This window comes from Apostichopus japonicus, chromosome 14, assembly GCF_037975245.1.
Source record: "Apostichopus japonicus isolate 1M-3 chromosome 14, ASM3797524v1, whole genome shotgun sequence".
Taxonomy (NCBI): domain Eukaryota; kingdom Metazoa; phylum Echinodermata; class Holothuroidea; order Aspidochirotida; family Stichopodidae; genus Apostichopus; species Apostichopus japonicus.
The window spans coordinates 23,084,431-23,100,501 of record NC_092574.1 but is presented as its reverse complement, the minus strand read 5'-3'; the positions used below and the strand labels follow the sequence as shown (position 1 = coordinate 23,100,501).

The window sequence follows — 16,071 nt, the reverse complement described above, 5'->3', positions numbered from 1 at the left end:
GAACTCACATTCGGCTTCTTGTAAATAAACCTCTGCTTATCAAGATAAAAGTATTTTCAATAGTCTCTAAAAATATATATATTAATTGAACTGCGATCTGGGCCTATGTACATTTCCGTTACCATTGTGCACCCTTGGAAAATAACTCGGCGGCCATTTTGAGACATTTTGAACTGTTATTAGTACTGTATACATCTTTATGATCATGATCTGAGAAGAAAATAACTAACTGTATGTATGTACACTGTGTAACTTAGATCAAACTTCACATCTCATTGTCTGGTTGTACAAATTACATTAGGCCCACTCAGTATCAGGCTTTGAAATGGCGAGACGTGATATTTCTAGCGAATTAGACACTGAAGATATAAGTACATCGCTTGCAACTGATTTATCCATTTCCGGAGGAGATGAATCGGAGTTCGACGACAAAAGGAAAGATCGTAAACCGTACCCAGGGAGGATCACCAAACAACTGATCGAAAGGAAGCAACTGCTGCATGATGTTCAACTTCTTAAGATCGAAGTCTCTCAAAAAACATTACTTATTGACAACTTGAAAGCAGAGCATATGAATCAAGTGGAAGACTTAGAAGAGAACTTATCAGAAACACGCCACCAGCAAAAGCTACTTCGAGTATGAAGTTAGGCCTATACTAGCCTAAGACTTAAATTAAGACATCGTCACTATTTGAGACATTTCATTTAGCGTTGACCACGTGAAAGCTACGAATAGGAAAAACAAGGTTTATTCATCTAGGTCTAGGCCCCATGTCAAGGCCTGTACCATAGGGCCCAATATAGGCTTTAACAAAAGTAACTAGGACGATAACCTAAATGTAGCCTAGAACTTTGAAATTAGAACAGTTAATTAGGTTATAATGAATTAGATCAAGGTCTTTGCATTTATTATTGCAGAGCAATTTGGAATAGCCCAAGATGTATGATCAAGGGGGAGTCATTTAAAAATTCAAAAATTCCATTAGATCATTGGAAAGCTTTGATATTGTTATACCGTTCACAGGCCAAACTTGAAGCTCAGCTCAACTTGAATAGAGAAGAAGCAGAGAGCAGGCAAAAACGTTTGGAACAAGAGCTCAGCACCATTGTCAGGAAACAACAAGAACTCGAAAAGACCAATGCAGAACTACAACGTAAATCTGGTGATGTCCGACAATGGCTCCACCAGCTACAAATCTCTGACACTGAATATGAGAAGCTTGCCTCTCTTAAGGAGGACTCTTTGACCTTGAAGAATAATGTTGCAGTAAGTATTTTGGAGATAAGTACATCATATGTGATTGCTACAAAGTTCGGCTCTAATTATGATTTCAGTATCATATATTTTAGTAGTTGAGTATACTTCATGTTAATCATTTGTCCGGTATATAATGCATAACAAAATGTGATGTTTATTGGGCAAATTGCTACAAAATATACAGTTACTGTTAACTGGAGCATACTATTTTCACTATTTTATGAGAAGTTATGTTCACTTCATTTTATAGTAAATCATCAACAATAAAGAATACATTTACATTAATTAATTATTATGCAATATCATGTCTTTGTCACAGAATGGTTATTCCCTGTGATTGGTTGACACAGAAGCTGGTTGACAAGTTGTCTTCATTAAGCTTGGATCATGAATATGCATTAAATTTCGCCTCTTTCCTCTGTTGGCAATTCTGTATGTATGACTGTTGCAGGATACAAAAGGCTGTGGGGTCCAAGATTAATAAAGAATTACTCATTCTTTGGGAATTTTTTTGTTAGCAACCAGGGAGTGAGCTTATCACCAGATTCATTGAACAATGTTTTCCTGACATTTTACTGAAAGAAGTAAAACTCAAGGATTATACCTGATATTGATCATATGATCAATGAAATATTATCTATCATACAGGATGATATATACAGCTTATTTTTTAGTTGTCTTTTTAGGTCCTCAGAGTTCCAAACTGCTTTCATATGTGCAGGTTCCACTGGTACCTAACATTGCATGAAAATTGTACAGTCATTGCAGAAATAGAATTAATATTGGCAAAATTATACAAATGCCAGATCAACAATCCTTTTGGGAAATCGTACCCCACACAATAGAACAGTTTGGCATTTTGGAAGGTTTTAATAAACCTTTTTCAAAGGTTTTAATAAACCATATTTTAAGGTTTGACAAAAAACACCTGAAATTACATCCTTGTAGATGAAATTATACGAAGCAAGACACCCTTTGGAACTGGAATTGGTCGACCTCAAGGATTGGAGCAAGTCACTGGAAGATCAGCTTAACAGAAATAAAGAGGAAAATGAATATCTGAAAAAGGTTTGTTTATGATCATCGTCCAGAAACTGCCATGGAATAATTTATCTGTCAAATTACCAATAGCAAAATGCTTCATGCAAAATGAACAAATTGCTTCACAGTATTATGCAAACATGTATAGCAGTTTCTGCACACTTTAATACTATTTAATGTAAAATAAGAATACCAGTTTGCTTGATATCAATTTAGTTTGTTGAAATCATCATGATGTTCTGCACAGGCAGGTTTTCAGTGTAACATTGTTTTTGTTTTTTGTTACAATTTTTGCAAATCAGTTTAAATGTAATACTATAGTATAGAGGTAGTGATGCTTGGGATGCTCAGTATTGTGTAGTCAAATTGGGGAAACATCCGAAATCAATGAAAATTATTTTAAAACAGTTGGTCGTATTTGGGAATTAACATCGCACTTTCTCTGAAGCTGAAGTAAAATAGAATATCCAGATCCTCTCAAAGTTCTACACATATAGTCATGACGTCCTTAAAGTTGCTGAAGACTCACGCACAAAGAAACGTCTGATGCCAGTAATCTGACCTAGTTTCAAAAAAGGTGTTACAGAAGTGTTAGACACCACCATCGATCCCAGAAAATACACACAGCTTGCTATCGTCGGTAATTAGACACTAGTGTACAGTCAATACATGCAGCTACGGTCAATACCAACAGCACAGTGTACATAGCAGCGATGGACATGTCAGCATGGAGTTGTTATGGAACTCCCTGATCTCAGGTCCAAATAAAAGATAACAAGGTATCACGTTTCATTACTGTCTGCATTTTGTAGCCACAAGAAGAAAACTTCACTTGCAAGCAACGGAAAGTTAACTTTTATCAGAGGGCGACACGCAGTTTGGGACAAGTCTTCAATGCCTTTAACAGTAGATGAGCTGTCTGGTAACTGTGCTGTCTCACTTAGTTTTACAAATTGGGAATACTTTAGCGCTACATCTGACAGGCGGAAACTGAAGAACACGTGGTATATAATCTTAATTTACGATACCCATTCAGTAGCTGTCATTGTTTCTGTCGCAGGCTCTGGAAAAGGAGGAGCAATCAAGGAAGGAGAACGAAACAAAATCTCAGAGGCTGACTTTAGAATTAGCAGATGTGAAGTCCAGGCAACAGCAAGATGATTATAGAAGAGAAAATTATGACAAGGTCAAGAGGTCAGTATGTGGCAATGTCAAAAGGTCATTATGTGGCAAGCTCAAAGGGGAGTGATTATATGGCAAGGACTGGTGGATTTTATTAATAGCTGGAACGGATTTATATTATAAAAGTAATGGAAAGAAATTAGAAAAGTTACAAAACAGTAATAATAAAAATAATATAATCATCAGATCAATGATGTTAGTAAGTCAAGTATTAACAATTGACCATCAGAATTCCTTCATGAAAATCCACATGAACAACATTATAATAAGTAGAATACTTAAGATTACAATGTTATTGGAGCCTAGCATAGGTCATCTGGTAAGCCATTTAATCTATTTTCATGCTTGAAATGAAGCACAAAACCAGAGATACGTACACACTAAAATGTGTAATAATGTAGGTTAATGGAATTGGTACATACATATATACTAAACATTTATTAATGATTTCACGCCATTCTGACAAACTTAATGTGTGAAGGCAGATTTAAAATATAAGAATAAAATGTTTAAGATGCTATCCCAGAAAAACAGTTGATTCAAATGAAAACATATTTGTGGATTGAGCTAGAAGCTAATGATGTGTGTTTTTTTTTGTTGAGATTGTAGCATGCAAAAATTGTGTAAGTTTATTTTATTACCAAAAAAATGGCTGGTTTTTATGCTTCAAGGAGATATGAATAACTTTGAAAAGTTGTACGAAAAATATTGATGTTCCTTCCTCATAGTGAAAGAGATCAGCTTGAGACCGAGTACACAGAGCTGAAAAAGCAACATACTTATCTGGAAATAACATTCAAGAATGCGGCTAAAGAGAGAGATGAAAGCAGGGGACAGGTAAGTAGGCAAGCAATCTACCAAGTGCTGTTTTAAAGGCATTGAAGACTCGCCCCAAACCGCGTGCGGCCATCTGAAAAAAGTTAACTTTCTGTTGCTTGCAAGTGATGTTTTGTTAGTGTCGCTACAAAATGCAGACAGTAATGAAACGTGATACCTTGTTATCTTTAGCTGGACCTGAGATGTCCATCGCTGTATCATTCATACACTGTGCTGTGTGTATTGACCACAGCTGTATGTACTGACTGTACCCTAGTGTCTAATCAGGGGGGTTTTATGGAACAACCCCCTGGTCTAATTACCGACGGTAGCCAGCTGTGTGTGTGTTTTCTGGGATCAATGGTGGTGTCTAACACTTCTGTTACACCTCATTCGAAACTAGGTCAGATTACCGGCATTAGACGTTTCTTTTTGCGTGAGTCTTCACACCCTTTAAAGAGAGATGCGACTGCTTCCACTTGTCAAATTTAAGCAATTATGAAAATTATGCAAATAGATATGTTGATGTCAGATCGTCAATTTATTCCCCCTGGAACCAGGGTGTTGTAAACAACGAGGAAGCTACTATGTCTCCAGAGAGTTGATTAATCCTTTTTATTTTTCAAGACATTTGATTGGAAAGCTTCTTCATAGCGCTTAAAACTAAGTAGGATTCAGGGAATCATTTAGTGTTCAAACTTGTGGAAGAGTTCTGAAGGTTCTGAATTTTGTAATAAAATAATATGGTTCCTGTGTACAATAACTGCTATGCATCTACTTTGCTCTTGTATAGCAATCTGTGCATTTTGCATAGTAATTTTACAATGCGATTCAAGATAAACTATTCCCTGTGATTACTAAGAGCGGCTGAACCTTTCACAGTGTAAGAAGAATCCACAAATAGTGACACGGGATAAATAATACTTTGAAGTAGCATGTTCAGCCGACCACCTACACAGCTGCTTGGTATTTTAGATTAGAACGTCTGAAAATTAACATCTACAGCATCACGTATATCACAACAGTGTCGGTGTCTTGGGTGTTTGGTTTTATCGAGGAACTTAAAATGAGTCTATAATAAGTTTTGCCTATTTTTAAATAATATATATTATAAAATACATTAACTTGGGTATTATGGAAAACTTGGGTATTATAGAAAACTGGCATATTGCACTTTTGCCTCTGATTGGTCACTTAATAACTCAGTCAATTAATATTCATGAATGCATGTTTCAAAGTGTGGAATATTTTAAAATGCACACAAAAACATGCAAATAATCAAGACTAGTTAACAGATTTACTAATTTCAAAATAGGTACAGTACAATTGAGAGTATTTCCTTCACCTTTGTAGTAATTTGTATCTGTCCAATTATTTTCCAGTTGTCGGGTCAGAAACAAGAATTAGCTTTACTTGTTCAAGATAAGGACTACCTTCAGAGGCAGTTACGAGACGTCACGTCCAAGTATCAACACTGCGAGGAGAAATTACAGAGCTTGACCTCTGACCTGGATAATGCAAAGAGATCGAGAGAGGAACTTTACGAAAAATACGTAGAGTCAAGGTGGGACGTAGAATCAGCGTAATCTGGAGAATGTACTCCCTCAACTCTAACCTATCTCCAAAGAACACACACAATTTCATATCTACCTTATATAATATTTAATATAATTTTATGTCAATGTATTGTTAAAATTGTTACAAATAAGGATTAAATTAGAAAGAGAAAGCCTTTCAAACTGGAACTTGTAGAAGAAAGACAAAAAAAAAAGTATTTCTGTTTAGAAATCTGATATATAGTAATAGGGTACTTCATAGGGGTTAATAGGGTTCAGTCAATAATGTGTATAATGGGAGTCCTGTGTAATCCTTCTTTGAAGAAAGATCATGCGATATAGACCCGACAGACATAAAGTTTCAAATCGACAACCAAACCTCCAACCAACATCGCATTTTACCTATGTTACCAGGCGCGTAGCCAAGGGGGGGGCGAAGGGGGCAGCCGCCCCCCCCTTGAGCATATTTAAAAAAAAATTTTTTAATGTTTTTATGATATTGCTAGCATTTTCAAAAGAGAAAATGCTAAGATGCAACTTACAAGGCATGGGAAGTGCCATTTCCAGCGATCTGGGAGGCATTTTCAGCCAAAAATTTCTTGTACGTTTCGCGCCAACCATGGTGGCGCTATGCTTAGATAGTTTGCAATGCCCAATCTACAGTTTCGCCCCTCCCTTGGCAAATTCCTGGCTACGCGCCTGTATGTTACTGTTTAACAATTCAAGCATGTGTGACAAATCCTTTATTGTCCAAAAAAAAATGACTTGATCAAGATTAAAAGAAAAGCATGCAAAGCAATCATTGTTTACTTTGTTATAATATTCATCATTGATAACTTGCTTCTTTTCTTTCTTGTTTTACTTTTATTTTAACTTTCCTGTTTTCTATTGAAATTTGTTTATGCAAATGACATCTGTTCAAATATAGACAATTTTGACAGATCTGAGAATGATTTCCAAAGCCAGCAATCTTTTTTCACCATGGAAATAATTTGGTAGTCTTTTTTTATAACATATTTCTGTATCCCTCTCAAGCTGCTGTTTATACATTTCTATACTCTGTCTAACTGTACACATTTGAACCCACTCACCTCAAAATACAGAGACTGCTTCAAGAATGAATACGAACAGCGACTCCAAACAGAATTGGAAACGATAAGAATGAGGACAGAGACCGAGTTGGAAAAAGTGAAATTTAATACAAGAGAATTGTACGAGAGAGAAAACAGGTACCTTGTTGGCGTAGCAACACTTTCTATTATACCATAAACCCCCCACCCCCCCACCCCCAAAAAATGAATGTCTACTTGTTGTTTACGGATCAATGTTGTACAATTTTCACTTTAACAACTGTTTTCCTCTACCAAAAGGACAATGAGTTGGTAATCAGTCCAGTCACTGGATGATATTAAGGAATATTTTCACTTTATGTCTTCATGTAATATGCAAAGTAGGTGAGCCCAACATGAAAGACTTTCAGACTAGATTGAATGTTGGCTTTGTTTCAAACAATAAGTTACTGAACATATGAATGTGACGTACATTACCAATTTATATAATGATTAATGTAACATCCTTACCGGACACTGGCTTTTAGTTGTTCTTCTCACTTTCAACCCATAGTTTTGCTATAAAAGTTATTATTATTGTGGCAATATTATTTAATTTCTGATATCTGCCAATTATATTTCCTTCTTTGAAATTGTCTTTCTAGGAATCTAGTTGAGAGCAGAGACAGCGCCCTCATGGAGAGAGACAGATGCCAAGCGCAAGAAAAAGAGACATCAACGAAATATGAACAGCTACTGAATGAGTAGGTCAATAATCTAAGTCAGTGGTTTGACAAACATTCAGGCCCATGACCAACCAGATCCTCCTCTTCCCACTTCACTGTCCCTCTTTCCACTTTTATTTTTACCAAATTTCTTAATTTTCATTACTCTGTACACGTTTTAACTATTTTATTAAGCATTATTAATGTATTTATGACTTCTTAAATTTTCATACATTTTATATTATTATATGTCTTATTAGAGGGCTTCGTGTAAGATAAGCTATTGCTAAACGAGCTAAAATAAAAAGGCTAAGCTATCTTTGCCGGCAAGCTCTGAAAAACTGTAGATAAATTTTCCAACGTCTGAAAGATTCACACGACCCACCGAGTACATGACACTATCACAGATCACCCAAGTCACACGTTGAAGGAAACTGCAGTATTAAATCATGCATATGCAACTGTGTCTTGCGACTGTTTAGCATTTGTTCTTTATCATGATATGAAAATCATGTTTATATTTCTGGTCCATGATATTTTGTTTAACTACATTTTTTTTTCTTCCAATTTTGGTTGTCAATAGTTTTAGACAGTTGGAGATGACCATGGACAGCAAGGTATCAGAGCTGAGCAATGAATTACGACTGAGAGGATTTGATGGTGAGAGAGTTAAAGCCATGAATCAGGATACAATTGAAAACTTGAAGAAAACACAGCTGGAATTGGAGAAGAAGGAGACAAAATTAGAGGTTCCGTTCTTTTTTACTTCATTTTTGTTATCTATGTTGTTTTGCACAAGACAAGGTTTTTCAATACTTTTTGTTCAAAAGTCTCAGACAATAATCCTTGTTCTTACATGAGATAGATGTCTCTATGTTTTCTCGTTATGTGGCCACCATGGTCAACTTTGCGTCATTTCATTTCACAATGTCTTTACTATAAGAAGCCAATCATCCAATTTATGTAACTTTTGTCTTTCCATTTCATTTATTTGCTCACATTTTTAAGTAATTGTCAATAGTAAATTTTTTTTAAATTTTTCTCCGTGACTTTCATGATTAGCGTAAATCATAGACAATGCTTTCGTTTACTTGAAAAATGAAATACGTGATACTGTTTCTCTAACGACAGGTCTTAACGAAGGAGTTTTACAATCTGCAGAACTCGTCGGAGAAGAAAATCCGAGATCTGGAGGCCGAGACTGGCGATTATAGGAGCAGGTTGGATGTGTACCATAAACTGGAGGAGGAGCTAGATGACGTGGTGATACAGGCTGCCGATGGTAAGCACACCATCCCCATGGTTACGCCGGTTCTTCTCATCCAGTGGTCCTTTCCATTCTTCCCATCTTGGTCTCCACTAAATCAGAAATCATTGAAATTCATTTTGTGTGTTTTAATATGCCATATTGGCATGTCTGCCACATTGTAGTAGGAAATCAACATATTAAGGAACACAGTTACATGGATCATCATCTTCATCATCAATAATGAAGAATTAAACTACAAATCACATCCATTTGTCGCTTAATATTATTATGTGTAAAAGTTAGTTGGCCTGACGTTTCGATCCTAGCAGGATCTTCTTCAGAGGCTTAATGAGAAATAACGTACAGTAACAGAAGGGACAAAAAACGCGCACAGAATACAGACAGGTTAATGAGCATGGTGAACACAAAGAGATAGATGTAAGGGGATTAGAAGACAAGGGATGGAGAGAAGAAAGAAAGGAACCAACATTTTAATATTATTATGAACGAATTTCAAGCTGGTAATTGTTGAGTTTTCCTCATTGTTTTAATCTAGTGTTGGAGGTAAAATTTAAAAAAAATTGTTATATGAAAGGCAGTATCTCAAGACCCTATTGTTTCAGAGAACTAATTATTTAAAGAGTTTATATAAAGGTACCCTCAGAGTAAAAATAAATAAATTTGAAGACATCATTATGTAAACAAACGCTTGTCTTTAACTATCCTAGCGGGAGATGAATCTGAAGCGGAACGTGTCCTCTTTTCGTACGGGTATGGAGCTAACGTACCCACGACAGCTAAACGACGATTGCAAAACAGCGTCCACTTAGCCAGAAGAGTGCTTCACGTGGAAAAACTGAACAGTTCTCTTACAAAGGAACTGAATACAACCAAGCAGCAACTGCAGCAGATTGGAGAAGAGGTGAGTGACCTCAAGACGAGGATAGGTTGATGGTATTAAGTGGAGTACAGCAGGGGGACCACTATTCTTCTACTGGGGGGGGGAGAGAGGGGCATAAAATGTTATGTCTTTAATGCGTGGAGCGAAGAGGTGAGAGACCTCAAGACGAGGATAGGTTGATGCTATTAAGTGGAGTCCAGCAGGGCAACCACTATTCTTCTACTGGGGGGGGAGGGGGGAGAGAGGGGCATAAAATGTTATGTCTTTAATGGGTGGAGCAAAATAGGAGAAGAGGTGAGTGACCTCAAGATGCGGATAGGTTGATTGTATTAAGTGGAGTACAGCACCACTATTCTTCTCCTTGGGGTGGGGAAGGAGGGGGATAAATTGTTGTCTTTAATGGGTGGAGTGGCCCATCAACTATTGAGAAATTTTGGGAAAATGGAGGTTGCTTTAGTTGCAATATGGTGCTATATTTTTCAACTTTTGAATCAATGTTGAAGAATTTTTGACTGTTTAGGTTGTACCTCATATACATGTTATATACTTATCCACTGTACACTAGGAATTTTGTTTTTAAATTTTGTCTGCCAGTAGTTGGGAAGGAGGGTTTATGAGCTTTTGTGATTTATTCTGAAGTATATGTAGTTGAGCCCCTGGTGGAGTCTTTTACATTGCTTTCATTTCATTGGCATCCATACATCCAGTTTCTAATTCAAATGATTCAGAATATTAGTAATTTTGATAACTTTGCTGTTAAAATTGTTTACCCTAAATGTTTGAATGATACAGAGCTGATTTATTTTTTAGATTTTGGAAGAATCTTTCGCTGAGGTAGACTGTCTGTATTAACAGCAAAATTAACCAGAAAATTAACTGTAAAAGTCAGAGTGACCTATATTTCAATCCCTGTATAATTGTCGTTGAGGTTGAGTCAGTTGTTGAACAAGCTGCCAAAAAACCAAGCAGTCTCAATTTTATGTATGTACGGCACTACATAGTCTTCGCAATCGCCACGACGACCATTATCTCAACATATCCATCATTTTGTTCTGTTCCAGCTTTCCAGCGCTACGTCGCTGTTAGATCAAGCTCAGCAGCCGTATAACTATCTGATTGATACTATAAGGAGCAGAGACCAGCAAATATCAAAACAGAAGAAACACATCAATGCACTGACGGAAGATGTAAAGTAGGTCACATCTCAAAACATTGAATATAAACATGAGATCAGGATTTCATAGTTTGATTCCCAGACTACGGAGGCCATTAGGTGCCACAGTTTTAAACATTTGGTAAGAGATGGAACAATTAAAAAAAAAACAGCAACCAGTGTGATTGCCAAACTATCATAAATTGTTGATTTTTCAACTTTCATCAGGAGATCAGTCATGTTTTAAAAGATTGTTTGCCTCCAAAAGACTTGTAAGGGAAACATTCCACACTGTTAGTCGGATATCTTGTTTCCAGCTCCAAAAATAGTTGATAGATTGTAATCTGTTTTGACAGACTTAAACCCTCGTTACTATCAAGGAGTGGATCACGTTAGGTTGTCTGTGATGGCATCAGGGCAGATGACTTTAGGGCTTTCTTAGTGTACTGATTGAACTAAATCCAGTGAAACTGTCTTTTTTTCTGTTTTCTCGTATATGCAAGTCAATTCAGGGCTTTCTTGTAAATGGGGTTTAACACAGCCTGAAAATTGTGGTGTACTTGGATGTCACACTTGACAATTATTTGGAAGTGGAGTCAGGTGAAATATAATTCCAACCCAGAGACATGCAGGAAACATTGCTGTTTCCAATTTTTGGTTTTGCAGTATAGCCGTATTTTCATTGAACATAAGATTTACAGGGGATTTAAGCCAGATAACTTTGGTTAGAAATACCCTAGACAAGCCTAGTATCAATTTTTGTTATCATTTTTTGTTGTTGATCTCACCTCTTTATTTTTACCAGGAAGCTAAAGCAGGAACAGGAGAGACTTGTGTCCTTCAATAATCAAATGTCAGCCGACTTGGAGAGATTACTCAACCAACGAGAAGTAAGAAACTAAGGAGCAGATGTAACCTGATAAGCTATTGAATATTCAATCTGAACAAATCAATTGCTGTCAGATTTTCTGAAAGCATGGTTTTGAATGAAATTATGATTATTATATATTTTTTTTTCCAGAATTTTTTGTTCACTTTTGTTCCTTTTGTAAGGTACTTCCTAGATAACACATTGTCGTACAACACACTACTGTCTTTTTTAAATTTTTTATTAAGTTTTGATAAATAGTAACATTTAAATCATTGTTGTAAATTTATCAAAAATGCATTCAATCCTGAAGTACATGTTAGTTGACAGTTTACAGTCATTGAATTACTGAATGTGGGCAAAAGCTTGTTGCCTTGGATACTCCTTAAACAAAAGCTAATATTTTGATACGTATAACCCACAACATATACATTTGGGATTCGACAAATAGTTCTATATTGTGGTATTATATTTCGATACGTTTATATTTCATAAATTCAGCAAATGGCAGTAATGAAACAGGTGGTACTGAGTCTAAGTCAGAAGGAATCTTCATCTCAGCATTCAACACAGAGTCCAATCAAGGTGGAGAAATTGACACATCCTCTTAGGCAACCTGTAACCAAGCATGGCAATAACAGAGATGAAAGAATTACTGATCCAACACCAACAGTCTTTGTAAGTTTTCAGGAGGCCAGTGTAACCTAGTTTGTAGCTGGAATGATGTAATATTATTAGGACATTTGGAAGGTGCCATTTTCATCTGAGACTGAGAGCACAGATCAGAGAACAGAACAGATGTTAAAAATCTTAAGAAAGTGTGTTTCAAACGAATATTTTGAACAATACAGAAGAAGAAAAACATGCAAATGTACCAATAGTTTCAACTTGCATCGCAGATCATTCGTAAAATTTGTGAAACTAATAATTCAGCTTTTATATCTAAATAAGTTATGTTTAGATCAAGAGGGTTTAAGTTTTATATTATTTGGTGTGGGAGAGACATATATTTGTTATAATAAAAGGTGTGTTATTTCTTCAGACAAAGCAAGATCCACCAAGATGGCACCAGAAGCTAAAATCTCAGAACGGTGCTTCGCAGAGTCTATACCGACAGGCATACAAGACTGGAACGTGATGCATTATGGGTACATCACAGAGAAGGAACTCAAGAATTGTCTTCCTAGAAGCAAACAGCAGCACAGCTGGTAAAGCGACTGACACGAACAACCGAAGCCCGGACTGGCTGGAATCGACTTCAGGAAATGATAGAGTGAGAAAAAAGTGAATTATGAAGTGCTATTGCAGTACCAAAAAATAACATTAAAGTCTCAGGGAAATATTATCACAGCATTTAAGCCATAGCCTAGAAAGTTTAATGACTTTCCGTTGGTTTCTGCAGTTTTGTCTGTGGTAATTCTTGTTTTTGGGAAAAAGCAGAAGCGTTACAACTGGCAGTATTTTGCAACAGGCAGTAGTTACGATAGATGTAAGATGAGAAAGTGAAATACTACTTTTGAAGATCGCTATCAGTCCAATTTCTCAACTGTGACCAATTTAATTCAATGGATTTATGGAAAAAAAAGGACAATAAAAGCATCAATTGGTATAATAACAGGGTTCCCACAGGTACTTGAAAGTCCTTGAATAAAATTATTGACCTTGAAAGTGCTTGAAAAGTCCTTAAAAATTTTGAAAATTTCCCAAAAGTCCTTGAAAGTTGAAATTTAAAGAAAAAAGCACATAAAATATTCCTTAAATCACATTATTATTTCAAGTACTCTGGGATTGGCCAAGGCTATGGCAGTCTTCCAATATAGTTAGTTCTGCACTGTTCTGAACTTTTACTTTTTCTTTGGTCGAGGCCTATAACTTAATTGGTGATTCCCTCATATTGAAGACCTACATGTATATGTATCTATAGTCTCTTACTCTCTTGTAATGGGCTTTAACCTGCTAAAGAACTGGAAGTCTAAAAGGGGGTAGCATCCCTTGCTGCCAGAGATAATATGAGCCCCTTTCAGTACACAGGAGTTTACATCTCACAGATCATCATGTGGTGAAAATGGTGACTACCATACGTTCCGACACACGTACGTGTTTCAACATCTTTATGATGCGACAATCCTGTGTTGTAATCATATTGTACAGGGAGTTGAATAAACAATAATGATAAATCAGCTGAAAATCACAGGAAAATGTATTAAAAGAGGTGTCAGATAGTCCTTGAAAACAGGCTGTGTTGTCCTTGAAAAGTCCTTGAATTATGTTTCCAAGATTGTGTGGGAACCCTGAATGAGCATTCCTTGTAAATTTGATCGCAGAAAAAAGTGTCGAAAAGTATTAGCCTTTGTGTCAGTTTTTTTACCTCCTCCAAAAGATTCTACAAATTTATGTGACATGCAGGTTGTACCGATATCAGGTTTATATCTAATTGTTAAAGCAATATGTACATAGATTAAATTGCTTACCACCTTTTATAAATCTTGACTTGTGTATATTTACTTTATTTTATGCTACTTTTCAGATGTTTTAATCACATCAATTAAAATCTAACAAATAGATATGAAACATGACAGTGTATTTGATAGAGCTTCCTCCTCTCAAGGGGTTCCTCCAGGGGTTGTCCCCCACCCCCACCCTTTCATTTCAGTTCCATACCAAAACTTGAAAGATCTTATTTTCAAAATCTTGCATGTAGACCTTATTTGATTATTGAAGTTGCCTCAGAATGTACCATTTCAAATGGTTTTGAATTTCTTTTCTGGGGAGTGGTGTGGATCCCAAGATCCCCCTATATGGTGTTCACCTTCAACTAACGTAGGACCACACCCCCATCTTTAAAATCCTGTATCCTCCCCTCAAAGGCTGAGGCTGGGAATTGTTAAAACATATATTTGGAACTTTGTGATTCTCAACTTGTTACCAACCTTTTCAGTGGTAATATATTTTACCAGTAACATCCACCCAATCTTGTCAGCTATACTGTATGAGCTATACCATACCTATAATCAATACTGCTATACCTATAATCAATGAACTGAAAGTAAGCAGTCCAAAATTATATGAGAAAATGTTGTGTTTTGAATGCATAAGCAAAGAATGTAAAGTAGGGAGTTAGTAATGCAAGACTAATCATTAGACCCGATTGTAAAATATATAAACACAATGAATCAGCAACCCAAAAGCATGGAACACAGACTACAACTGAATAACAACATTGGCAATGAAATAGAGATTGACCACATTACCATGTGTGGCTGTTCTCCCAAATAGGATATTTGTCGTGAGAAAGCAATTAATAGAAAGACCTCCAGGGATGATCATCATTTATTGGCTGATAACAATGGATATAAACTATCACCTGTCTTGACTGGACTAAATCATTCCTAGAATTCTTTAAAAGAATTAAAAGATATCTGAATTCTATTGACATTAAAGATATAGTTTATTCATTTAGGGGCCTACTGATATATCCAATCGATTTAGAGATGCCTTGTCAAGATCGAGCATCTGAAGTCAAGTAATGGCTGTCCTTCAATTTAGATCATGTTAAAATTAATTTGCTTCTATAATGAAGTGTGAGAATAGACGATTACACCTTCCAGGTATGGGATTAAGTGCAGGGTAACCTAGGGAATGTAAATATAAGCTTGCCATTAAGTTAAAGTCTCCCAATAGATATCTGGTCCAGGGCAATAAGATTGCCCAATTCTGCAGGCACAAGTCAATCTCCCTTATATAACGCAATTAACTGGCACACTTTGCTATCAGTGTTGGTTTCACTGATTGTTGATTTATCTTCACTGGGCCATGCAAACTAGTGGTGAATGTCAATGATAAACAATGAATAGTAGTATAGCCCTATGTGGGATTATACAGTAACAGTCTTGTATTTTTTTATTCATTGGTTAGAAGAGTACTTCTGTTATGACATGACAGTAGGACAAAGTTGTATAACATGGTTCTCAGTAAGACAATCCATTAAAGGCATTGAAGACTCGCCCCAAACCGCGTGCGGCCATCTGAAAAAGTTAACTTTCTGTTGCTTGCAAGTGACGTTTTCTTCGTGTCGCTACAAAATGCAGACAGTAATGAAACGTGATACCTTGTTATCTTTAGCTGGACCTGAGATTGCTGTATTGTTTGTACACTGTGATGTGGGTATTGACCGCAGCTGTATGTACTGTACACTAGTAAAGTGTCTAATTACCGACGGTAGCAAGCAGTGTGTGTATTTTTTTGGGATGGATAGTGGTGTCTAACACTTCTG

The 16,071-nt window shown here is 36.3% G+C and overlaps 1 protein-coding gene across 1 annotated transcript; it reads left to right on the top strand.

Moving 5' to 3' along the window:
* The first annotated feature begins 177 nt into the window (after positions 1–177).
* LOC139979523 (progesterone-induced-blocking factor 1-like) lies at positions 178–15,030 on the top strand. Its single transcript, XM_071990428.1, has 15 exons — positions 178–637; positions 1,025–1,267; positions 2,207–2,326; positions 3,360–3,493; positions 4,210–4,318; positions 5,680–5,861; positions 6,957–7,082; positions 7,568–7,666; positions 8,211–8,376; positions 8,759–8,909; positions 9,605–9,798; positions 10,839–10,969; positions 11,736–11,820; positions 12,300–12,476; positions 12,841–15,030. The coding sequence occupies exons 1-15, from the start codon at positions 326–328 to the stop codon at positions 12,934–12,936; spliced, it is 2,325 nt and encodes a 774-aa protein (XP_071846529.1). The 5' UTR covers positions 178–325; the 3' UTR covers positions 12,937–15,030.
* Positions 15,031–16,071: the final 1,041 nt, after the last annotated feature.